Genomic DNA, 27,764 nt, shown 5'->3' with positions numbered 1-27,764 from the left:
ATCTGCTACGCGAGTTCCAGTGCATTTGTTACTCTCCTCTGGCCTTCCTGCCACCAGGCATATAGGCAGACAAATGCTCATATGTGGAAAATAATAGTAAATGAAACTTACATTTCAGGTTTAATACCTTTCTAGGATATCTATTGATTTGTTTCATTCTGCATTCATTTACTTTCTTGTTTTGTTTTGTTTTGTTTTTAAGAGACAGGGTTTCTCTGTGTAGCCTTGGTTGTCCTGGAACTCATTTTGCAGACTAGGCTGGCCTCAAACTTACAGAGATCCACCTGCCTCTGCCTCCTAAGTACTGGGAATAAAGGTATGTGATACCACAGCCCAACTTTTTTTTTTTACATTTTTATTTTTTAACTAGGCATTCTATTCTTTTTTGAGATATCCTAATAATGATATATATTTGGGGCGGGGAGGTCGAGACAGGGTTTCTCTGTGGCTTTGGAGGCTGTTCTGGAACTAGCTCTTGTAGACCAGGCTGGTCTCGAACTCACAGAGATCTGCCTGCCTCTGCATCCCTAGTGCTGGGATTAAAGGCATGTACCACCACCGTCCAGCTTAATAATGTTATATTTTAAGGTGTTATTTTATTCAGTTAGGTTTTCTTTGAACATTATATCAGGTTGTTTTGTTATCCATATTTGTTTTCTCTTATTTTAATCATTTTTCTTTTTGTCTTTTTGGCAATGCTAGGAATTGAACCCAAAGCTCATGAATTCCAGGCTCATGCTCTGCCACTCACCTACATCCCCAACTTTGCATTATGTGTAGGTTCTTTTTGTTTTGTCTTTTGTTTTGGTCTCAACTCTTTTTGTAATGTTGTTATTTGTGTCTAGTTCTTTGTTAGCTCAGCTGACTCCTTTTTATTATATAAATTAAGATCAGTGCGTCCTTCTGTTTGTTTGTTCATTTGTTTTAAGGCAAGTTCTTGGACATGTGGCCCAGACTACCTGTGACACAGTGATCTTCCTGCCTGGCATCCCCAGCACTGGGAGTTCACCATAATACAGGATGACTTGCTTGTTTCTTTTTGAAGTATTTTCTTCCTGTTAGATTCTCTGATTTTTCCCCTTTTGTGAGTTTACTTTTTCTTTTATATATGCTTTTCTCCTTCATCTTATAGGACTTGATGTGGCTAATGTTTTCTTTGAGGTAGTTTGATAGACCCTCCCTTCATTCCTTGTACACTTAGTGTGCGGTTAGTTTGTATTCCCCAGAGAATGACAGTGTGCTGTAAACTGGCATTCTGATATGTTTAGTGAATATAAGGATGAGAATAGAGAATTCATCTGAGGTGCTATGAGCCTTTGAGGTTCTGAGTCTTTGTTAAACAAATTCTGTACTTTGCTCCTTTCCCAGTCAGCACCGTATACTGGGTGGCTAGCCATCATGGTTTACTTTCCTTTTATTTTCTGTAAAAGTTACCTCTCCCTCCAAGCCAGAGGATGACAAAGATGAGCATGCTGCTGGAGAGTTGTTCCAGATTTGTTATCGCCACTGTTAGCACTTCACTAGTGTGTGTCCCTGTTAGAGTGTTGTTAGAGCGGAGAGGCTGTTCATCTGACTTTCCTGGCCATGCCTGACAGCAAGCTTACCTGTTTCTTCACCATTGTTAACTAAGTTAGCATACAAATGAATGAGTTTCCTGGTGACATTTTCATGTCAGACATTTCTACTTTGTTGTTTACACCCCCTGTGATATTTCTTCACTGAATTCATTGCAAACATACTTTTGTACCATACCATATGGACTTAAAACACCCACCTGATACAGGGTTATCCATTTTCTCACACATTTTGGGAGTTTCAATAATTGCTGTTATTATTGCTAAAGCTTAGAATATTATACCCCAAAGTAGAAAGTGAATCAAATTTAAAAATATGTATTTATTTTTATCTTGTACATAAGAGTGTTTTGCTTTTATGTATGTGTATGTACCATATGTATGCCTGGTACCCGTGGAGGCCAGAGAGGGCATTGGTTTCCTTGAATTGAGAATTACAGACATTTGTGAGCTACCATAAGGGTGCTGGGAGCCTAACCTAGGTCCTCTACAGGAGCAGCAAGTACTATTAACCATGAGCAGTCTCTCTGGCCCCTACATGTCTTTCTTAAAAATAATAGAGCCATAAGCAAATAGGCAGTTGCTGGATTTGGTCATAATTTATCTTATATATAGATACCTACTCATGCATTTACAAGCCTTGTAGCTATATATTTATGTGTTACATAAACTGTTAGAATATTATGTTAAACAATTATTTAGAGATGGCCTTTAATTATATTCTGAGTTTAGTTTTTTGGTTTTGGGTTTGGTTTTTTTTATTATTGTTGTTTCTTTGTTAGTTTTTGGTTTTTTTTGACATGGGGTTTCTCTATGTAGCCCTGGCTGTCCTGGAACTCTCTTTGTAGACAGGCTGCCCTCATAGAGATCCATCTGCTTCTGCCTTCTAAGAGCTGGGATTAAAGGTGTGTGCCATCACTGCCTGGTTTGAGTTTGCTATTTCCTGATGGTTTTGGTTAGTGTAATATTTTGAAGGGAATTAAATGAGTATATGAGATACTTTTTATAAATATTTAGGGTGAAAGATTAGCATGCATCATGCTTCAGCATCATTTCTGGAAGTGATGAGTTTTGTAGGTCAGACCAAAATAGGAAGCAAATTTTATAAAAGGTAATGCCAAGTGATTTTAATAAGGATTGATTATTATAACTCCTAATCTTAAAGTTCTGAGGGTAGGTTAATACTACCTAGATTTCTAATTTCATTTATGTCTTAAATCTCATTTTTTAAAATTTTGTTTTTTGCAAAAAAAAAAGGTAACTGTTTATTATGACTTTGGTGATTAGCAAATGAAATGATATATATATATATATAATATATATATATTATATATATATCATTACTCACATTTTTCTCTGAATTTAAGGTACCAATTTCTACATTTTCTTAAAAATGGGAATCTTGAGGCCAGTGAAATGGCTTTACATGTAAAGGCAGTTGCCACCAACCTGGCAACCTGAGTCCAGTCCTGGGACCCACTAGTAAAAGAAGAGAACCAATTCCTGCAGTTGTCCTCAGGCTGCCACATGTGCATTATGGTACATGTACACACATACACTTGTGCTCACAAACATACACACACACACACACACACACACACACACACACACACACACACACGGGTAAGTAAATCAATAGATAAATATAATTTTTAACATGTTTAAATGTGGATCTTCTTCATTTTTAGGAGAAGTATTACAAATGGAAGATGATCTGGTAATCTCATTTCAGTTAATGTTGTGTGTAATTGACTATTTTATTAAGTTCTCACCTCCTGCACTACTCCGAGAACCATACAGTAAGTATTGTCAACAATGTAATACTCTTCTCCTTTATCTTCACTGATTACTTACTGAATGTCCTATAGGTCTGTGTAATCCTAAAACTGAGAGGATGATAAAACATTAATCAGGAATGGACTCTGCCTTTTGCTCTCAGCTTTGCTTAACTGTGACAATACCTGATGTGATCAATTACCTGAGATGTGATGAACTTATTTTTAGCTCAGTTTCGGAGTTTCCAGTCCATAGTCAATTGGCCTCTTTGCTTTGAGTCCGTAGTAAGGGAATACATCTTGGTAGACTCACATAGTGGAGTAAAACTGTTCACCTTCTATTGGAGTTGTGCAAGAGAGTAGGAAGAGGATGGAGTCCCATTATCCTACTAGAGATGCTCTGAAGTAACCCCTGGGCTGGTTAGACTCTGCCAATAGCTTCAAGCTGGGGACTGAGACTAACATGTGGGCCTGGACATTTCTAGATTCAAACAACAGCAGCCTTCCAGTAGTATAAGTCATAGAGAAAAGATAAAACATTGAACAAATAATTAAGAATTAGTAGAAGTGCTCTGGGTTAATCAAAACAAAGCAAGTGTTTTGGGAGGTTCAGAGATATGAAAGTTTTTACAGGGTCAGTGAGATGTACAATCCTAACAACTTGAGTTCAGTGTGCAGAATTCATGGTGGAAGAAGAGAATTGATTTCTGAAAGTTGTCCTCTGACTTCCACGGGTGTGCCCTGGTACCCTCACATGTTTATTAATGTGCACACACATATACATACATACAATAATAATAACAACAACAACAACAACAATAATAATAATAATAATAATAATAATAAAATTAAAACAAGGACTAGAAAGATGACTTAGTGGTGAAGAGTGCATACTATTCTTGCAAAGGACCTGAGTTCAGTTCCCAGAATCCATGTTGAATGGCTCACAACCTCAGCTTCAGGTTAACTTCAGCTTCAGGAAGATCCAATGCCCTCTTCTGTACTTTCTGGGTACTACACTAACTTAAATATACCCCTGACATAACACACTCACGTACACACATAATTAAAAATAAAATAAAATTAAGAAGAAAGATTTTATGGTAGCAGTGGTGGGCCAATCAATAGCATAGAAAAGAAGTGGTTTTTGAAATGAGTTTGAAGAGTAGGTAAGGTTGGGAAAAGATTTCCCTTTTCCCTTGAAGAAGTACGGGGAGATTTGTAGTAAACTAGAGCAGAAGACGAGACAGATGTGATTCATACCTCTTGGGAAGGGGACCATTCTATAGTAGCAATTTCAGTTTTTGATTAGTTATGGATATTGTATGCTTTGTAACTTACTTTTCTATTTGAACAGTAATTGATACTGTTTCAGTGGGTGATGAGAAGGATGGGAAATGCATTTAAATAAAAATAACTATTGCTGTTATAGATAGCATCAAGCAAAGATAAGTGTAGATTAAGTCTATGCCTTAAACTAGAAATGGGTTTGTTTGTTTGTTTGTTTTTTGGTTGCCTCAAAAATAGGACCTTGAAATCACTTTTGTACAGTAGAAAATGTACACTTCGCTAAGGACAGGCTAGCTCCTGAAATGATAAAAGTGCTAAGAGTAGTACTAAAATAGATAACAGATCAAAACATCAAGTCTAAGCGTGCTGTTGAAGAGGCTGAAATAGTGAAGCCTAATTCATCTTTGTGAACAGTGACTTCGTGGGCAAATGAAGTCTGGAGGAGAATTTTGACAACATATTAAGCATATGTTGGTGGAAGAGGCATAGAATTTAAACTAGCATAATCCTCATACAAAGCTGGAGAAATTTAAAAGTATATATTAAATAGTAAATATACTTTAAAAGTTCCCATCCTTTCAATGTTTCTTTTGCCTCCCTTTTCATCACTTGTTTATATCAATGTTGAAACTTTAGAAGGGTATGATAATGCATGCCTTTAATCCCAGACCGGGAAGGCAGAGGTGGGCCAATCTCTGTGAGTTCTAGACAAGATAGTCTACATAGCTTGTTTCAGGACAGCCAGAGCTACAGGGTGAGATCCTGTTCCCAAAATACAATAAAAAGTTGTTGTACTGTGTTACTTTATTCAGATAGATGTCTTTGTTGTTCTTTAGATAATTCATTGTTTAGATAATTCATTGTTTAAGTGCATTGTTAAAGAGAAACCAGCATGAGAAACTGAATTGTCTGAGTGCAGTATATTTTTAATTAGCTTTTGTGGTAGGGATTTCGAATAAAGAGATGTAGTTTGTCTCTATGTACTTATGGCCTAGTTTCAGAAGATAATTTGTGACCTGTCTGTAGCCTCGTATCCCACAAGTTCCCCCAGCTTGTATTTGGTTTCATCCTGATATATTTTTCTATAAAAAATAAAGATGATTTTTTTAAAAAAAAGTACTATTATGGCATCTAAAAACTATTAGTTACTGTTTATTGCCATCAAATACTTTGTAAATGTTCAGATTTTCAGTTAGTTCATATCCAATAAAAGTTTCTTATCTGTAAGCTGGCTAAATCAGAATTTACATGAAATCTCTACTTTGTAATTGGTTGATAAATTAATTTTTTTTAGACAGACTCTTATTGTGTAGCCCATGCTGCCCTGGAACTCACTATGTTGACTGTGCTGGCTTCAAACTCACAGAGCTTTTTCTGCCTCTGTGATTAAAGGTGTGCACCATTCACTATGCCTGGCTTGTTATACTTATAAAACTTGCTCCTCTAGGTTGTGGATGTAGTTCAGTGGTAGAGCACAGAAGGTCCTAGTTTTAATCTGTAGCACAAAGCAGCATTCTGATTCTCTCTCCTCACTCTCTCATGTTTTATTTTTTAAATAATCAGAGTAGTGGGTTTGTGCTTGTCATGTGTATGTGTGTTTTGAGGCATGTATGCTTATGCACCACTTATGTGCCTGGTGCCTGTGGAGGCCAGAAGAGGGCATCCTGTCCCCTGGACCTGGACACATAATTGTGAGCCAGCATGTGGATATTGGGAATTGAACCTGAGTCCTCTGGAAACAGATACTGTTCTTAACCACTGAGTCATCTCTCCAGCCCCATACGCTACAACTTTTAAATACATTGTAATTTGCGAATACTTAAAAAATTTATACTGTTTTTATAAATATAACCTAGAAATATTTGCTTATTAATTTTAAGGATCAAAAATAGAGAAAAAATGTTTATACTCATTTAGTATTTGTTTGTAGGGTAGTAGGATTGTGTGCAGGCCTGTGTGTGAAAGTTAAAGGAAACTTGGAGGAGTCAGTTCTTTCCTTCCGCTGTATTCCAGGGATTGAACTAGGTTGTCAACCTTGACAGCAAGCGCCTTTGTCCACTGAACCATCTCATCAGCCCAGGAAATATTTTTGATCATATATACTGAGTAGAATACACTTACAAGTGATTTATAAATTGTCTGTTTAATGGACTTTCTCTGGGTTTATGAGATACAGCATTTTGGGGGGGGGGCATTTGGAGTGAAAAGAATGTGAGTTGCAAGAACTAGTAACAGCATATACGTCACAACTAGCGTTCAGGAACAGGCTGTGGCCCAGTGATAGATCATTTGTGTAGCATTCACAGAGACCCTGGTTTTGATTGCCAGCACTATAAAACAAGGGGAGACCCAGCAGGTGTTAATTAATAAGTTAAAATTGTTAATTGTATAGCGAGCCATAATTAGTGGAATACAATTCTGCAAGGATTATTTCTAATGTTGTCTTAGTTATACTTAGAATGCATCATTATTTTGCTTTAAAATTCACTCAATTTTAAGTAATTATTTTGGGGATAGGATCTCATGTGACCTAGGCTAGGCTTGAACTCACTATGTAGACAAGGATGGTATTGAACTTTGATTCTCCCTCTGCCTCCTAAAAGCTGGGATTGCAGGTGTGCACTAGCATTCCTGGTGTGCGTGGTGATGGAAATTGAATCCGGGGTTTCATGCTTTTCTAGGCAAATACTCTACCAGTTCAGCTACATCCCCACCCCAATTTCAGTAATTGTTTTCAATATGGAATGTACAGTTGTTCTTACCTAATTTACCATTTTTACAGAAACAGCAGTAATACCCATTAATGGTTCACCTCGAACACCCAGAAGAGGTCAGAACAGGAGTACCCGGATAGCAAAACAACTAGAAAATGATACAAGAATTATTGAAGTTCTCTGTAAAGAACATGAATGTAATATAGATGAGGTAATTTTTTCTTTTCTTTTTTTTTATTAGAAAGAAAATAATTTTACATGTCAATCCCAGGTCCTTCTCCCTCCCCTCCTCCCCTGTCCCCTCCAACTAACATTCTACCTATCCCATACCCTTTCTGCTCCCCAGGGTGAGGCCTTCCATGGGGAGGGGGGTCTTTAAAATCTGTCATATTCTTTGGGATAGGGCCTAGGCCAACTCCCTTGTGTCTAGGCTCAGGGAGTATCCCTCCATGTGGGATGGGCTCCTAAACTCCATTCCTATGGTAGCGATAAGTACTGATCCACTACAAAGAGGCCCCATAGATTTCCAAGGTCTCCTCACTGACACCCACATTCAGGGGGTCTGGATCAGTCACTTGCTGATTTCCTAGCTATCAGTCTGGGGACCAAGAGTTTTCCTTGTTCAGGTCAGCTGTTTCTGTGGGTTTCAACAACCTGGTATGGACCCCTTTGCTCATCAGTCCTCCTTCTCTGCATCTGGATTTCAGTTCAGTTCAAGGTTTAGCTGTGGGTCCTACACTTTCTTTAAAACAGTTGAAGTAGATATATATGCAAAGTCTGCTTGACAATACATACTCTTCGTTGTGAGCATGCTTTCTTATTTTTTTTAAATTAGGACAAACCATTTCTATTTTATAGGAACAAAATACTTGGAAAAATTATGTTTTATACATTCTTACTTAGCTTTTAAAGAGAATAGCTTTCTTCTGGAATTACTGAATGTGTATCATGAAGGCAATAGTTTTCAAATGTATTTCTTCTTCTATTCCATTGACTTGACTAATATCCCTAGTGTTTAAAACACCCTGCCAAGAAACCTTAGAGTTTCACTTTAGTGTGAGTGATCTGACATTCAGTTTCTGTTTAGCCTTTTATGGCTCTCTTTTCAAATATTGTATCAGATGTTAATAACTGTTGGAGATAACTTACGAACACATAGTAATTACCTATTTTCTTCAAGATTTGGAATGGAAAGGATTCCTACAAATAATGCACCCCACTTCCTTATATTATGAGTAGACATGTTTCCAGAGACTGGTTGCTTATCACGAAGTGAACCTAAAGTTCAGGACATCTGGCACAGGGTCTCTGTTCATTTTACAGATTCTTTCTCTCACAGCTTTTTTTTTTTTTGAAACTTTGTCTATAATTCATATCACCAGATGTATGAAATGTTGCATCTTTGAAATTCTGACAACTCTGTGGAGGAGTGAAGATACCTGTTTCCAAGATCCAATTAAAGAAGTGTTAAAACCATTACCAAGCTGTGTAGGCTTTCCATTGTGGTACTCACTAATGTCATGAATGCCTGTATTCATATGTATATAGTAACTTTGTATATAAGCCTAAATGCTTGCTTTTCACCTTTCTAGAGGCACAAGTTACCCACACAAATTAGCTGACAAATGTGGCTGAAATAGTGCTCTCTGAATTCTGCTGTTTAGTCATAAGGGAACAGATAGTAGTAAATGCATTTTTAATTCCCTGGATTTTTGTAACATAAGTAGTTACATTTTCTTTTGAAGATTAGGATAAATAAATTTTTCATCTTAAGGAACTTATTCTTAAAATTTAGAATGTTTATATAGTTATTCAAGTGTAGCTAATAAAAACTTTAGTATTTTAATTGGCAAAATATAGCAAAGTATAGCAAAATATATAACTATTGGTTAATTATACTAATTGGTTAACTACCAAATATCTCCGGTAACTGTGAACTAATTAGAAACAAGTATACTATTTGGTAGAAAAATCAGTAAATGTAGACTACAAGTTTGGAAAGGAAAGTTAGTAAAAGAAAAGCAATTAGTTAACAATTCTATAATCATTACTCTTGTAGAGCAGCCAGTAATCTGTTTTCTAAGTGTCACTTGAAAATGTTGGTTTCAGTGGCTCCTTATGCCATAAATCCCATTTCATTAACAATTTTCCACTTAAACTCTATTTTATGGTCAGAAATCTATATTAAAAAGTAAATAATTTAGACAGTTATAAATAATTATTATTAATTTGAATGTACTGTAAATGCCAGTTAACAGTTATTGAGACTAGATTTTATTTTGTTTTAAATTTTAATGTATCTCATTATTGTAATCTTAGATGTATATAATTTAATGTTATGTTTTTCAGGTGAAAAATGTTTATTTCAAAAATTTTATCCCTTTTATCAATTCACTTGGAATTGTATCATCTAATGGGCTTCCAGAGGTAATTTGAAATACAATTCAATTAAAATTAGTATGGTTTCTTTGAGACTTTGGGGGAGGGGAATAATTGTTTACATTTCTTAAAATCAATTTATTGTATGTCAGTTGTTTATTTCTCCAAGAAAACTTAGCTGAATAGAATTGTAAAGTTAACTTTTCTATAGTAACAAAGGTTTTTTGTTGTTTCTTTGGTTTCTTTGGTTTTGGGTTTGGGTTTTGAGGCAGGGTTTCTCTGTGTAGCTGTCCTGTAACTCACTTTGTAAACCAGGCTGGCCTCAAACTTATGAAATCTGCCTGCCTCTGCCTCCAGAGTGTTGGTATTAAAGGTGTGTGCCACCACCACCTGGCAAGGTTTTAAAAGCATAGATTCAAAAGTAAAAGTAAACATAATTTATCAGAAGGCATAAAATTAGAAAGCTAGGCTACTGGTTCTTTTACTTGCATTGTGAGCTACTTCTTAATTTAAGAATTTGTTATGTGCTCAGTATGTGTCAAGTGTTGTGCTAGATAATGTGGGTACAGAGATTGCCTTTCAGTCACTATCCTTAAGGTGCTAGTGGGAGAGGCAGACTAGGAAATAGAACACTGCAGGAGGACCCAGGTGCGGTGGCACATGCCTGCAGTCTAGTCCCACAGCACAGGAGGGTCTTGAGTTTAACTTGAAGGCTAGCCTGTTATCATTCTGTCTCTCTCTTGCGCGCGCTCTCGTTCTCTCTCTCTCTCTCTCTCTCTCTCTCTCTCTCTCTCTCTCTCTCTGTAGCACAAAACAAGGAATCAGTGAATCAAAGACTTGATTGTTTGAAAAGATAAATGAGATCGACAAACCTTGAGCCAAATGAACCAGAAGAAAGACCCAACTTAATAAAATTAGAGACTGAAAAGGAAACAACAGACACCAACAAAAAACAGAGGATCATTAGAGCACCTTTGAAAACTAATATTCCAATAAATTGGAAAATCTAGAAGAAATGGATAAATTTTAAGACATTCATGATTTAGAAAATTAAACCAAGAGTATATAAGCAGATCTATTACAAACAATATTGAGAGAGTAATAAATCTCTCCACTAGAAAAGCTCAGGTCCGGATGGATTAACTGCCAAATTTACCGATGCTCCTCACACTATTCCATGACCTGGGGAAGGAAGGAATGCCACCAAGATACCAAAACAAAATGAGAATATATAGCTTCTTCAACAAGTAATCCTGGGAAAGCTACATGTAGAAGAATGAAGTTAGACTCCTGGTTCTCATCCTATAAAAATTAATTAAACCATATCAAACTTTGTAATAGATGATCAGAAACTGAAACTTCTACAGAAAAACATAGAATACTTTAAAGTAGAGGTATGATTCTTTTGGGAAAAAAGAAAGACTCTGATAGCTGAGGAATTGAATGAGACTAAGATGCTCTGTATAGCAAATGAAACTATTGAATGACGAGACAGCCTATGGAATGAGAGGAAGTCTTCAGAAGCTATAACCTGGTAGGAATGTAACTAGTCTAGTCTTGATGGAACCAAGAAGGCAGTCTTGAAAAACACTAAAAATAGAACTACTATATGACCCACGTGTATCCCTTCTGGATGCATACCCCAAAGACTCTGTGCCAGCTTACCATAAGAATCCTAAGTATATCCATGCTTATTGCTGCTCTACCCACAATAAGTTACATAATCAGTCTAGGTATCTACCAACAGGTAAATGGATAAAGAAAACGTGATAATCTAATACATAGTGAGTTTTTAGTAAGCCTTTGGAGAATGAAGGCATTTGTGCTGTTTGTAGGAAAATGAGTATAACTTGAGATCATAAATAAGTAAAATAATGTAGACCCAGAAATGTGTAATTATAATGTATTAGTGATTAGTTCTGAGTTGCCAGTAATATATCAGTGTCTTATTAAGGAAAGAAATAAACACTTTTCCTTGAAGTCACTTAATTGAGTCCTGATTTGAATTTTCTGCTTCATGCTCACTGTGTCTTCCATAATTTGTCTATTGTAGGCTTCTGAATTGTGTCTGCCTGAAGGCTGTCTTGTGAATCCATCTGTTCCTTTATGTGTCTGTTTCTGTGTCTGTGATTGTTTATGTCTATTGTATGAGCTGTGTGTGTCTATGTGTAAGTGGTATCTGTCCCCAACAAATAGCTTTACTCTATTTATCGAACATATCCCCTGAGGAAAGAATGGGATACTTTACAGAAATCTTTTTTTGTTTTGTTTTGTTTTGTTTTTCGAGACAGGGTTTCCCTGTGGCTTTGGAGGCTGTCCTGGAACTAGCTCTTGTAGACCAGGCTGGTCTTGAACTCACAGAGATCTGCCTGCCTCTGCCTCCCAAGTGCTGGGATTAAAGGCATGTGCCACCAACGCCCGGCTATACTTTACAGAAATCTTTAACAGAATTTTACAAGGGATTAAGTTACTGGCTCCAACTGATCACAGGTGACCCAGATAACAAATATCATTGCTTAGCAACCAATATCCATAAACCGTTGCTTTGAAATTTTGTTATAGATTTTAGGAAGTTGTTTTCAATGTCTATATTTGCTGCTTTCAGAAAATGATACATAAGAATTATCTAGGTTATAGGCATGGAAGTGTATGTAACTTAAAATCACAGCTATGCATTAGCTTAGGTTGTAAAAGTTGATTACATTGTAAATCTAAGGCACATAAGATTAGCTATTAGTTACATTTTCTCTTAAAGTTAGGTTAAGCAAACAGTTTGAGTACACAGTAGGCTAGTAGTCTTAATTCATAAGTGACCTCAAGATGTATTATTAACTTTGGCTATGAAGTCCAGCCAAAGTTCCATTCCCTTATAATAAAAGTGATAGTTTCAGAATATTGCATTACCACACAGAAAGACAAAGAAGGAAAATATTGGATGCTTTTTGGTTTTCTGTTTTATTTGAAACAGGGTTTCTCTGTGTAGCCCTGGATGTCCTGGAAATCACTCCATAGACCTGGCAGACCTCAAACTCAGAGATCCACCCATCTCTGCCTCCTGAGTGCTGTGATTAAAGGCCTGTCCAGGAGATGGGATGCAGGTAGTCAGGCTTGGCAATTATCTTGCTTCCCCACTGAGCCAGTCTTGCTGCCTGGGCTTTCACCATTTAACTGTGTTGTCACACATGTCAGAACATTAGTTTGCCCATAGGAAACCCCTTGTTCATAGTCTCTTGGAGAATTTTAGTCACTCTCCCACTTGACCAACATCCACCAGCTTTTCTAGGTACCCAACTCTTCTAGGATGGGCTAGTGTGTTAGCTAGCTTCTCGTTACTGTTACAAACATGTGTAGCCAGCTTATTAGGACAGGTGATGGTAGTGCATGTAGTTAATCCCAGCACTCGGAAGGCAGAGGCAGGTGGATCTCTTGTGAGTTCTAGGCCAGCCAGGGCTGTTACGAAGAGAAAACCTGTCTCAAAGAAAGGTAGGAAGGCAACATATCTTTGCATCATTAGACAGATAAACCATAGTATAAATAAATATAACACATCTTAAAATAACATTCCTCAACACGATTGAGACCTGGTCTTTCAGTAGTCTTTTTCCTATCTTAGGCATGAGAAACCATGCTGTTCTGAACTCTGAAGAGTGTTAACATTTGGAGTAATCCCCCTACCCCTTTATAAAGGGTTAGTTTCAATGGATGCCTTAAGAGAGACTATATTTTCAGTATTGCACATATAATTGCCAGTCAGATGGTTGCTAATTTGTGTTTCTCTAAGGTAGGGCAGGAGTGGTGACTAATCTTAGCTGTGCATTAATAACTGTTCTGCCAAGTTTGCTTATGTAGGGAAACGTACAATTTGCATTTTTGGGTTTCTTGTACCATGCTTTTTATAATACAGTTTTAGTTCCTTCATGGTTAAACATTGGCTTTGAAAACCACAGAAAGGGCTAGGCAGTGTGGCTCAATGGTATAGTGCCTGCCTAAGCATGTAAAATGTCCTGGCTTCTACCCATAGCACTGGAACAACAAGCAAACTAGGGAGAAGGCACTCCAGGAGTTAAGGGCTTGATTTAGTGGTAGAATGTGTGTTTAATATGTGCAAGACTCTTGGTTCTACCCTAACACCAGAAGGAAAAAAAAATCACAGGAGACTTGAACACTGGTTTAAAAACCATGGTTATAATAAGAGATCAGAGACAATAAATCGTTTATAGTGTTTAGCAATTGAAAAAGTATGGTCAAAACTAAATTGTAAAATTATGTTAATTAGGTGTTTTGGTTACTTTTCTGTTGTCATGACAAAAACATGACCAAGGAAATTTACAAAATAAAATGTTTCATTTGGGTCTCCCAGTTTCAGAGGGTTAAGAGTCCATGACCACCCTGGTGGAGGGCATGGCAGCAGGCAGGCAGGCATGGCACCGAAGCAGTAGCTGGAAGTAAATATCGGGATCCAAAGCCAGGAAACAGAGAGAGCTAACTGGGAATAGTGTGGCTTTTTAAAACCTCAAAAGTGCACCCCAAGTGACACACCTCCAACAAGACCACACCTCCTAATCCTTCCCAGTTTACCAACTGGAAGCCAAGCATTAAAGTGTATGATTTTATGGAGGCCTCTTGTTCAAACCGTGACATTTGGATACTTACTTGGGCTTAGGATACTAACTTGGGCTAATTCTTTTGCCAAAGATACTAAACTTAAAAAGAGGTGGAGTGAAAAAATAAAGGTGGAGTGAACCAGTGGGTTTAGAAAAGATTGTTTAACATTGATGGTTGAGAGGATTGATTGTACTTGGAGAAATGCTTTATTTCATATTGAGAATACAGTAGAAGATTAAGTGAAGGGTATATGGCATGCTTGAAAATCTTAGTAATTAACTAGTTATGATAAGATAGGGAATTCCAAATTGGAACCCCTGAAATAAGTTGTTTTTTTTAAGCACTAATATGACCACATATGGAAAGTTCTACTCAGGACACAAAAGTATTCTAAAAGGTTGTGTAAAATTACCCTCATACTATTTGTATAATAATATGTCTCTGTGACATAAATGAATTTTGTACTTAGATGCTATCCTTAAGTTAACTCATTTTTTATATGTCAGTTTCCAAAATTAAAAAAACCTCTAAAATATTAAATGATTTTGGTCTTAAATATGTTAGATAGGAAATCTTCGATCTGTGACTATTTGTGTTGTCAGCATTGTTTTGTAGCTTTTGATGATATTTGTCTAGCTACATTAAATTCTAATACCTGCATTATATATATTATAAAGCAGTTTAAAAATGAAGTTTAATGTGTAATATAGTCTGTAGTTCACTTTAGACCGGTCTTATTTTGGATGTGGATTCAGTATGTGTTTTGAAATTAAATGTTCATTGTATATATGTTCCTTAGTGAAATCTACTTGTGTATCCTAAGAGATACAACACAAAAAGAATAATTGCCAATTTCTTTCTTTTGAGGTTGAAAGTCTCTCTAAACGCTACGAAGAACTTTATCTTAAAAACAAAGATTTAGATGCAAGACTATTTTTGGATCATGATAAAACACTTCAGACTGATCCTATAGACAGGTATTACAATGACATTTTTATATATTGGCATGCTTTTTATCTAGATTGTATGTATATTATTAATTACCCAGATATATAATTTTTATTAACTTAGAGATTTTTTTAACATCTTCTATAATAGATTATTCTCAAATGTCTTCTTAGTAGTACTCTAAAGCATATAATTTAGTAACAAATAGAAATTTAGTGTGAGTTATGTACTATATCAATTTTCTGTGTTTCATTCATTCCTTTTTTCCCCCTCTTTTTTAGTTATCTAGATAATTTTTAAAATATGTACCAAAAGAAAATGATTGAGCTAATTAGTTAACTCAAGTGGTGTCTCCTTCATTTCATCCTTTTTATCTACTGTTGCCTTGCTGTAATTAAATTTTTGTTTTTGTTTTTGTTCTTTTTTTGAGACAGAGTTTCTCTGTATTGTTTTGGAGCCTGTCCTGGAACTTGCTCTGTAGACCAGGCTGGCCTTGAACTCACAGAGATCCATCTTCCTCTACCTCCCAAATGCTGGGATTAAAGGCGTGTGCCACCATCGCCTGACCTTAAAAATTTTTTTGAAGAAAAATATTCTCTTGACTTACTGAGTAAGATTCTTAAGATAGGAAATGGCTGAGATTATTACAGTTTTTGACTGCTCATCTGTAAAGTTAATTTGACTCTGTAAAGAATTATTTTACTATGAAATGAAAATAATATATTTAATTTAGAAATTAAACATAGCAAAATGTTTTTAGTTTATCTAAGTAGAAATGAAACTAGGTAGAAATGGACAGCATAGTGCACTGAAAAATGTGAGCTGAGGTGTTTTAAGATCCCACACAGCTTGACTGTTAACACCACCAGCCAGAAAACATCTTCCACTCTCCAGAGTGCTACAGTCAATGTTTGGTATACCACTTTGCTGTAAATCTGTGGAAGGAGACCCATGCTTAAGAATGATGGTGGGAAAAAAAAATCATTCAAGCAGCATCTGGTCTTTATTCCATAGCACTTATCTTATTGAGAACATGTGTATGATGCTCTGAATAACAGAAATTATTAACAATTATTATTTATTACTAATCAATAACTGCTTTTTTGACCCCTAAACACAAATTCTAAATTTCAGTATGAGTTATTTTACTTACCATTTAGTTTTGAAACAGAGAGGACACCGCGAAAAAGCAACCCTGATGAAGAGGCAAATGTGGTTACTCCACACACTCCAGTTAGGTATGCATTTTCCTCATTCCAGCTTTCATTATAATTGTTTATTAAGTGCTGTATTAGTGTTTCAGACTTGTTTGACTTTGTATTTGTACAACATGTAAATATTTTATGACTTTCTTAGGTCACAACTATTACTTGGTCATATTTATATACATAAGGAACATAACCCAAAATGTATGTTACATCTCAGAAAGATAAGCATCAGTATTTGAGGTCATATAACATAAAGTTATTTTTATGTCCCTTCCTCACTCCTATCCCACTTAAGAATCTACTATGCAGTCTAGCTGAATGCTCCAAGTGTTTCTTGAGTCCATGTGCTTTCCTCTATTTCTGTCTACTCTCACCACCTTTATGCAAGACTGTGCTCTTTTTCTTATATTTGTACAGTAGCTATCTGATCCTGTCTATCATTTCTCACAACTGTAGCTTTCCTACCAATAAATCTCTTCTCCACAGAGTCCTCAAATAATATTCTATGAATGTAAATCAAATCATGAGTGTTGACTACTGCTCCAACCCTCTGGTTACTTCTAATTGCATTTGGAATACCAAGACAATTTCTTAACAATCCCCAAGATCTTACGTGACCAGGTTTCTGTTGCATGGCCAACCGCATTTTGTTCTTGGTTACTTCGTTTTGGACACACACTGGTCTTCTTTCAGTTTTTGAACTATCAGCACTTTTGTACTTGAAAGCCTTCATACTTGGCATTCTCTGTAACGATAACTCTATCCGCCAGCTGCCTGAGTTCCACCCTCCACATTAGGGCCCCCAAATAACACTCAGAGTCTTATCTTAATGACAATGCTGCTGGCCAATGACTAGGATTTCCCATTTGCCAGCTCTGTCTTAAGTATCAGCCATAACCATTAATCTATATATTTTATAAAGACTTATTTTGTTGAGGATGCAGGCCTTATGCGTCCTATCTTCCTGGGGATCACATGGCGACTGCGTTCGCTACTACACTTCCCAAAATCCTCCTCAACTCTTAGCCCCACCTGTCTTGCTTCCCTATTGGCCAGTAGTGCTTTATTAACCAATAAGACAAACATATACACAGAAGGACTTACCCTGTCATCTCCTCTTTTCTGTCTAAATAAAAAGAAGTGTTTTAACGTTAACATAGTAAAACATATAACAAAGCAGTTATCAAGTAAGAACTATAGGTACAATATTTAGTTCATTAACATTTAGCAAGATTTAAAGAAAATATTCTATCGTCTATCCTATCTTTGTGAGTCTAAAGTCTTATATGTAGGTTATGTTTTATAATAACTAAAGAAAACTATAACCATAACTATCTGTCTTCATAACCATAACTCCATCAAAGACCACAGAAGGATAATATATAAACTCTAGATCTGACAGAGACATCTCACTGCCTGGACAGTCACCCAAAGTTCCTCTGTAATGTTGGGGCATCTATCTTCAGCCTATAGGCCACAGTGTGTCTGGCATACTTCTCCATGAAGCAGGAACCCTTCAAGACTGTCTTGTTTTGCAAATTCAGCAGTCACTTTCCTGTGGGTCCTGCATGTCCAGTTTATCAAACAGTCCAAGCAAGAGCAGTTTCTTGCCCAAATGGCTAATCTTGCCATGTTGAAGGCAAACTCCATATTGAATTTCTTTGATGCCCATCCTCCTTTTTGATGTAATTGGTGTGCCAGGAGCAGTTGTGTCTCACTGTCATGAAAAACCCAAAACCATTTAAATGCTATATATTCTGTAGGTCTTTGAAAGGTTTGAAGAATATCTATCCATCTCAAATACATCTCTGTATATCTAGAAAACCTAACTAACCTAATTATAAGTTCTGACTATTATACATGACTATATAATCTGTATTTAATTATGCATTACATTTTAAAAGATCAGTATAAACACAATACCAAACAAGAGGAGAAATTTACGTATAACAAAATTAACCTTAAATTTGTATCAATAAATGAAAATCCATATCAATGTAAAGTATTCATTTCTATATCCTATTCCCATTTTTCCTTTAAAAAGAGATTGACTGTGATCATTACCATTTATAACCAACCCCATTTAAATGAAAACAAACATTTATAAACAATATTTGGGAATTTGGGCGTCATTCATTCCAAACTGCTTCCTGCTGGTTGGGGGCAATGTCCATACCATGGGGATCATGATGAAACACAGAAACCTAGCCAGGTCTTTGTTTTTGTAGTCTGCAAGGCTGTATTGTCTCAGCTGTTTTAGATGTTGGATCACCTGGGACACTATTTCAGGGGTCTTGCTTCATCAAACTATATTAGTCTAGAAGGAATCCTTAGCTTTCCATTTTCTGTGGATACACAAGCAAAAATTCTTTTCCCAAGTAATCTGTCCTTATATTTAAATTTAGAAGTCAAAGCATTTTTAAAATATGTAAGTTGGATTAATTTAGCAGCACCTATAATCAAATGTATTTTAGCAGCTGTAGCTCTTTCCTCGGCAATCAAACAATTTAAAGATAACAATATAGCATATAGTATCCAGACTCTCTGTGTATTTTCCATCTTTATATGGCTTATTTATTTATTTATTTATTTATTTATTTATTTATTTATTTATTTGGTTTTTCAAGACAGGGTTTCTCTGTGTAACTTTGGGAGCCTATCTTGGTACAGCCTATCTGGAGACCAGGCTGGCCTCGAACTCGGCTTATTTATCTTAATAACTATTTCTTTTGCTTTTATTTTTTCCTTTTATGAGACAGGCTTTCTCTGTGTAACTCCTGCTAACTACTCTTCCTTTATGTTCATAATATAACTATAAATCCATATGCCAACAATAGCCTTGAAATTGCTTTCCATATGTATCATGGCTTTTCTGATCACAGTTTTAGTAATTAAGACCTACCGTGGTGCTTGGTACACAAGCAGTGATACATTTCAAATGACTGTTATGATCTAAACAGATGAATTTTTACACCAGCATAGCAGTACGCTTATGGTCAAGGTAATGAAGTATCACAGATTATATGAAGTTATATTTCAACTAAATTTTACTGAGAGGTAATATTGTATGAAGAGGCACTAAAATGTGGCACAGCATAATGTGTCTGGGAACCATTAGCTCCACAATGATTGTAAGATGAGGGAATGAAGCAGCAGGAATAGAACATAGGTATTAGTGTGCATCCTCACATATTGTGCCTGGTGCTTGGTATGGCCTGTGTTTAAATGGGTGATAAACACAAGTAAGGATAAAAATAGATCTAATTTCTCAGATAAGATGTGAAGTTTTTCCCCTTTGTTTTCCTGGGGATCATATCCAAGGCTTTATACATGATAGACAAGCACTCTAAACACTACCATTGAGGTACATCAATCTGGCCCAGACTTTATTTTTATAACTTTGCATATCATTGGTTCATGGGGGAAGACTGAGTACAGAACAGCTTAGGAAGAGAGCTGTCAGGATATCTTAGTACTTCAAGTAGGGTGCAAATTAGGAAAAACCTGAAGAACTCTTTTCATTCTATGTGCCTTTCATTCATAGTGAAAGTCTCTGGACTGACTGTTAGAGTAGTTCAGCTGAGACATTCCAAAGAGATGAACCAAATGAATAGTGATGGGAAAGAAGAAGCAGGAACAGGTTTGATAAATGTGATGGATTCATTTGTGGTATATCATTCTTACAGCATTTATGTAGATGTCTAGGAAGCAGCAAAATGTAAAGCACCCATAGATCAGGGAGTTATCAGGGCAAGTTAAAAACACAAAAGTGCATGCATCTGCCCCAAAAGAGAACTAGATCATAAGGGTTGACCTCTGGGGAATGTTGTTATGTGAACTGGAGTGAAGTTAGGCTGCAGTGAGCTGATATGGCTTGGGAGGCTAGAACATAAAGCCAAGAATCTGAGGGATGGTGCTATGATTAAGAAAGAATAAGTGTTTGAGTCAATTGCTTCAAGGAAGTCTGCAATCTTTTGTTTTTAGTATTTGGTCATTAGTCATTATGACTTGGATTTATCTGTAGTAGCTCTAGAGAATGTAATTTGTGAAAGTTGAAGTATAGAGAAGCCTGGCTGAAAACCTGACATGTTTTGTATTATATTTAAATCAGCCTTCCAGTCCTAAACAATCTGTGGTTCTTTGCATCTTTATGCGATGTCTCAAACATCCTGCTACTACAAAACAGGAACACTTATCTTTATTGTATAATACACACAAGTGTGTGTGTGCATGCAAAACTATAGAATTATGGAGGTCCTGAGAGACCGAGCAAGTTTTATGCTTTAGCAAAAGTGACTTTTAAGATTACTCAGGACTTTTACTCCTCTTCCTTGAAGATCTGTGTGAAGAAGGCTTTTTCTATTCTTCACTTAAGTTTCTAAATATCTTGCAGTCTATTTAAAAGTATAATATTTAAAGACAAGCATAGTGGTCCTTTATTGTAATCTCCAGATTTGGGGAGAGGCTGAGTCAAGAGGGTTGTTGCATTTTGGATGCTCACCTATACTGTATACTGAGGCCTTCCCTATCTTGGAGAGTGGGGAATTGACACTTAATTGTAATAGGTTCTTGAAAGAATAGCATTTTGATATCTTTTTATATAATATGAAAATTTAAGACATATTTTCTTGAAAAGTTCATTAGCTTGACAAATATTTCTATCAATAGTTTTGATACTTAGTTTTATTATTAAGTGCATCAGTTCCATAATTATACTTATTGATAATACTTTTCTGAAAGATTTAAGTAAAATGTAATTATTTTTAAGCTGCAATTTGGTAAGGGGTTTTATTTTATTTAAATAAGGTCTTATTTTAGGGAACTTCTTCAAGATAAATTGGATAAACGGTGTGTTAAAAGATGTGCTTAAGTGATATTTGTATTTCCTTTTTCTTTAATTTTTTTCCTTTGTTGCTTAATGCTTCTCCTTGTGTTTTGTTTTTTAGGACTGTTATGAATACTATCCAACAATTAATGGTGATTTTAAATTCTGCAAGCGATCAACCATCAGAAAATCTGATTTCCTATTTCAATGTAAGCCATATATAAAATTACTTTTTTATGATATCTTGAAAGAAATTTGAAATTAGAAACCAAAGTACTAAGTATATTTTAAAACACCTATCTTCCATCTACCATATAATTATTTAGTATTTTGTTGCTTTTTGAACTTACGCAGATTATTTTATTTAAATATTGTTAGTTTTAGTTTTTCTTATGTTTATTATTTTCCTTGCAACATAGACATTCACCTCTGAGACACTTTCATTTATGTTCTCATTTTCTCTTTTCTCTCTCTCTCTCTCTCTCTCTCTCTCTCTCTCTCTCTCTCTCTCTCTGTCCCTCCCATCTTCCCTCCCTCCCTCCCTCTCTCTTCTGTCTCCTCTCTCCCCTCCTTCCCTCTCTCTAATTTCACTGTGTAGCCATGGCTGGCCTAGCACTGGATGCAGAGACCAACCTGCCTCTGCTTCTCCAGTGTTGAGATCAAAGGCATGTGCCACCCCACTTCTTTTTCTTTTTCCCCTCATTTCTTTTTCTTCCTTCATACATGGTGTATGGATCTATCTGCATGTATGTGTGTTTGTGAAGGCTAGATAGAGGTCACCATCTTCTTCTATAACTCTCATTGTTAAAGACAGGATCTCTCACAGAGCTTGGAGCTTACCAGTTACTCTGCTGAGCGCTCAGTGAGTCCCAGGTTTGGGTCCTCTTGTCTCTACCTCTCACTCTGAGATAACAGGTGCATTCTGCCACTTCAGGCTGTTTTTGTGTGGGATCCAAGCTTATGTTTTCATGTCTGCATAACAAGCACTTTACCTACTCAGCCATTTCGGCCATCCATCTTTTCTTTCTTTCTCTCTTTTTGACTACTGCTCAGTATGTATGCTTTTTCTTATTAATTTTTAAGTTAGTTCTGTTATATCAAATTCATACATATGCTTCACTCTATATTGTAATTTACCTCCCGTTAGTCTCTGCTTCTGCTTTCATGTTGTATGCTTTCCGTTGTCTCTCTCCCCATTTCCCCTTCCCTTAAAGTTTCTTCCTTTCCCATCATGGTCTCCTTTCTCCTTTCATGTCCCACCCCCAGTATAAATCTAGATTCTACATAAGAGCAAGCAGAAGTACAGTAATAAGTTTCCTGAGTCTATCTTATTTTGCTTGATGTAATGATCTCCAGTTGCATCCATTTTCTGACAAATATGATTTTTTTATAGCTGAATAAAATTCCATTGTGTCTGAGATAGACATCTACGTTGGGTTCATTTCCTAGCACTTATACTTACTAAAATACATCACACTACTTAGAGAAGGACATCATATTCTGATGTGTTTTAATTCCCAAAGTTTACATATTCATACTCCACATGATACTGTATTGCGCTTGTAACTATTCTCCTGGCTTGTGTACCTGAAAATACAGATAATGATTTGCCTAATTCTTCATTCTCTTAAAGCACATTTAATTAGAAAATAAAACCAAATTCAATTTAATTTACTTTTTGCTTTTGGGTTACATACATGGTAAAGTAACCCCCCTTTGTTTTACAGAGATTTATTTTAAAAATATTATTTTTTGTTTATGGGCTTTTTGCCTGCATGTATGTTTATGGTCCACATACATGCAGTACCTGCAAAGGCCAGAAGAGGGCATTGAATCTACTGGGACTGGTGTTACAGAGAGTTGTAAGCCTCCATTGAATGCTAGGATCAAATCCAGGTCCTCTGGAAGCCAGTCCAGTTAATCACTGAGCATCACTCCAGCCCCCTAAAGCAATTCTTAACTATGAGGACACTTAATGAGAATATATAATAGATGGAAAGGCTGCTAACTCTTTTGTCTGTAGCCTTTATTTGTTTAAAACAGCTGTTTTCAGCCTGTGGGTCATGACCCCTTTGGGGTTGCACATCCGATGTCCTGCATCTCAAACATGATTCATAACAGTAGAAAAACTACAGTTATGAAGTAGCAATGCAATAATTGTATGGTTGGGTGTCAGCACAACATAAGGAACTGTATTAAAGGGTCACAGCATTAAGAAGGTTGAGAACCACTGGTTTAAAACTTTAGATAACAGTGTACTTTCATTATATTGAATTATTTTGGTTTTAACATACAATGGATTTCTGTGTTGGCTGGTTACATTCTGTATTGTCAATTATTTTGTTATAGTGGAAATGTTTACTTGTTTTTACAAACAAGCAGCAGATCAAAGTCATTTACTGTGAAAGAGAAAAATGTCAATTCTGGTCAAATAGTATCCTCAATATTTATTTCTATTTATATTTCTTAAAGAATTGCACAGTGAATCCAAAAGAAAATATCCTGAAAAGAGTAAAGGATGTTGGACACATCTTTAAAGAGAAGTTTGCTAATGCTGTGGGGCAGGGGTGTGTTGACATTGGAGTACAGGTAACTTGAGCTCACATCTGTTAATGCCACAGTGTAGAAATCATCTGTTTATGGCTTGAGCAGTATATGAAGCCACTGGCAGTGGGAACAAGATCTAAATATAATGTATAAACTGACTTTGTGGAGCCCATTCTCTGTGGAGAGATACCTTGCTCAGCCTAGATATGGGCTAGGGGCTCATAGTCCTGCCTGAACAAGGTGATGGGACAGACTTAGTTGACATCCTAGGGGAGGCTTTACCCTCGCTGAAGAGTGGATGGGAGGTGGAATGGGGGAAGGTGGGGAGAGTGGGAGGAGAGGAGGGAGGGGGAACTGGGATTAGAATGTAAAAATAAATAAAAGAAAGAAAGAGAGAAAGAGAAATCATCTGTTTATACAGTCTGTGCTGTGTTAGTATATCTGTAGTAGTATAAGGTAATGGCAGGGCAACATCTCAGCTGCTGTGTTTGCTGATACTTATGGGAAACTAAGTGAAATCCATCTTCAGCCCAGTATACAAAACAAAAACTAATATGCTAATTATAGCAATTTAAAATAAGAAAAAAATTAATATCTATGAATGTATGGGTGGGATTACATTATACTACCAATCGTCAGTGTTATTATTGAGCAACACTATTTCAGTAATAAAGTAACATACTGGGTAAGACTATATGGACTAAGTTACAGCCTGGGTTTGTACATAGCTCTGCTGTTTATGAGCTGTGCAGACTTGAGCATGTTGTTTAAGTTCTCTGAGACTGCTTCCAGATACGGCTCATTTTGTTAAGTGACATTAGGGTAACATGTAAAATTAAGTCTAAATACATATGCTGTACATATTTATTCCAGTATGGTGAGGTTATGTTTTGATGCCACTGGAGTTTAAACCAGAAGTTTTTAACCTCTGGGTGGTGATCCTTTGCGGGATGGGAGTGGGTCAACAATCTATTCATGGGGGTCACCTAAGATCAGAAAACACAAATATTAACATTATGTTTCATAACAGTAGCAAAATTACAGTTATGAAGTAGCAAGGAAAATAATTTATGATTGGGGTCACCAGAGCATGAGGAACTGATTTAAAGTTTGCAGCATTAGGAAGATTGAGAACCATAGGTTTAACTATTATACTTAAAATTGCTTTGAGTCCATGCAGCACTTATGTTTTTGTTTTAGGATAAAGAAGTATGGTTTTTGTGTGTATGTGTCTGTAATTCAAACACCTATTTTTAATTTATGGGAACAAATTATTTTAAAAAACTTTACTAGTTAGATCAACTTTGTATTTTGTTTTGGTTTGATTTTTGGCCTGTGCCAGTGTTACCGAATTTTACAGATAGAAGCTACTGTTTGAATCTTAGCCATTTCAAAAACAAATGTCCTGCATCACCAAAAGGGCTATATTAGATGTGTAAAATAGTGCTTAAAGTAGTATTCAGCATATTTCTCTGTAGAGCAAGTGACACAGGCTAAAACAGTAGAGGGATATTGTCAGCTCCTAGACATACTAGTCTGGCTGATTGAATGGGAGTGCTAACCACTAGTTTATATTAAGCCTTGGACTTTAAACAAACTAGCCTTTATTATCTCTTGCTAACCATGTTCCTAGAAGGGGCGGTGTGTTTCAAGAAAAGACTTTAACAAAAATTAGTTAAGTTTCTGATTTTCTAAACAATAAAATCTTGTTATTTTTCCCTTTTATTTGTAGCGATATAAACTTGGGGTTCGATTATATTATCGTGTGATGGAATCCATGCTTAAGTCGGTAAGTTAAAGACAATAAACTAGAAAAAAATTTCAATGCTGTCATAAAGTTTCAGTTAAACTTTCAAAAAATTATCTGTTTTAGGAAGAAGAACGTTTATCTATTCAGAATTTTAGGTAAATATTTTCTAGTTTTAATAAAACAACTTCTTTTTATAAAAGCCACATTTAAAAGCATTTATTCTTTTTCCCCTTTTAGCAAACTCCTAAATGACAACATCTTTCATATGTCTTTATTGGCCTGTGCTCTTGAAGTTGTAATGGCTACATATAGCAGTAAGTTAAGTTTTAATAAATAAGCACTGTAACTTATTTTAAAGTAAGCAAACCCTTAAGATACGTGGTGGGTTCTTTGTTGATTTGTTTCTGTTTCATTTTTGTGTGTATATCTGTGTGGTGAGAAGAAAAAGTTATATTGTAGATCAGTATATACTGAACACTGTCATTGTTGGTTACAGCTATTTAAACGGCTTAACACATCAGTCATTTCAGGTTATCTGAGGGTAGAATTCTATGAGGATTCTACTCTGAGCATATTGAATCCAGGAAAGGTAGCTACTGAAACTGCAGCTACAAAGGCTGTGAAAGCATAAAGTGCTGCAGGAGTGTTGAAGAGCAGCTGGTGGTGCTTGTATGTAGCACTGTTAGGCCTCTGTGCTCAGGAGACCAAAAGCAGGAATTCACCAGAAACTGGATGCTTAGTAATTGGTTGCTGCTTTTATAACAGCTATGAAAATTTAATGGTTGTTGAAAATAACAGAATAAAAGCCAGTAACTGTTTTAAAATACAATTTGAAAAATACATTACTTTTCAAATGTTATGAATAGTAAAAAGTTTTACTTGCAGAAACAAAAAAGGAGCAGTCATCTAAAGACACATCGTCACAATAAGAGAAGTTAAATTAGTAATCCTTGAAACTGAACCCTCATAAATAACCACAATGGACACATTTTTAAGAGAGATCATTTTTCAACAATATTAGCAAAGTCTCTTTCCCATTTCTTTTTGCAGTGTTGAGAACTGAACCCAGGGTAGGGACTAGGCACTGTTTTTTTAAGGCAGGATTTCACTAGACCTTGAACTCAGTCTGTAGCGTGACCCAGTCTTGAACTTGTAATTCCCCTGCCTCACTCAGCCTCTTGAGTATCTGGCATTCTAGGCCTACAGTACCAGACTTGAGGCAGGTTCTTACGATGTAGTGCTGGCTGTCCTGGAACTTGCTCTACAGACCAGGCTGGCCTCTGCCTCCAGAGTGCTGGGATTAAAGGCATGTGCCACCATGGCCCAGCTAATTAGCAAAATCTTAAAAAGCATCATTGGTTTTCCCAACCCAGCAGTTGTGGTAGTTAAAATGGATATGGTAATGGATACCTGCCTGGACATTAGTAAAGGCCATATACATACACCTGTGCAAATTCGATAGAAATTATGATTCCTACCCCTAAGAAAAATGTGTACATATATATTTGAATTTGGAAGCATGTTTCTTGAGAGTCTGTAGACCACAGAATAAAAAATATCTGCTTTTAGTAAGAATTGCTTACCCCTTTTTCTACATTTTGAATCTGTGTGATAAGATCTTCCAAATCTCATCAGTTCAGTCCTTAACATTTCATATTGACACATTTTTTCCCTCTTACTTTAGGAAGTACATCACAGAATCTTGATTCTGGAACAGATTTGTCCTTCCCGTGGATTCTGAATGTACTTAATTTAAAAGCCTTTGATTTTTACAAAGTGATTGAAAGTTTTATCAAAGTGGAAACCAACTTGACAAGAGAAATGATAAAACATTTAGAAAGATGTGAGCATCGAATCATGGAATCCCTTGCATGGCTTTCAGTAAGTGACTAGCTAAATAACTGAAGCTATTTCTATGTACCTGGTTAGCTTCCTGTTAGTGAGAAGTTATTTATTTAATGAATGATCCCTGCCCAGCCTAAGAATCAAGTGGAATATTAGAGTGGATCTTGTGTGTGTGTGTGTGTGTGTGTGTGTGTGTGTGTGTGTGTGTGTGTGTGTGTGTGTGTGCGCGCGCGTACATTCGTAAGTATGAATGCAGGTATTTTTCTGCTGTGAACAACACCAAGCCAATTGGCCTGCTGAGCTT

The 27,764-nt window shown here is 36.2% G+C and overlaps 1 protein-coding gene across 1 annotated transcript in view; it reads left to right on the top strand.

The window, feature by feature from the left end:
* The window catches only part of Rb1 (RB transcriptional corepressor 1), a 132,795-nt gene that overhangs the window by 41,904 nt on the left and 63,127 nt on the right, over positions 1 to 27,764 (top strand). The window contains 11 exon segments of the mRNA XM_027390147.1: positions 3,263 to 3,373; positions 7,422 to 7,564; positions 9,703 to 9,780; positions 15,205 to 15,314; positions 16,446 to 16,523; positions 21,440 to 21,527; positions 23,791 to 23,907; positions 25,598 to 25,654; positions 25,739 to 25,770; positions 25,853 to 25,929; positions 27,300 to 27,496. Coding sequence (XP_027245948.1) covers positions 3,263 to 3,373; positions 7,422 to 7,564; positions 9,703 to 9,780; positions 15,205 to 15,314; positions 16,446 to 16,523; positions 21,440 to 21,527; positions 23,791 to 23,907; positions 25,598 to 25,654; positions 25,739 to 25,770; positions 25,853 to 25,929; positions 27,300 to 27,496 — 1,088 coding nt within the window.

The sequence above is a fragment of the Cricetulus griseus genome (genome assembly GCF_003668045.3).
Source record: "Cricetulus griseus strain 17A/GY chromosome 1 unlocalized genomic scaffold, alternate assembly CriGri-PICRH-1.0 chr1_1, whole genome shotgun sequence".
Lineage (NCBI taxonomy): Eukaryota > Metazoa > Chordata > Mammalia > Rodentia > Cricetidae > Cricetulus > Cricetulus griseus.
The sequence above is the reverse complement of the archived record's forward strand: the minus strand, read 5'-3'. Positions and strand labels throughout refer to the sequence as shown.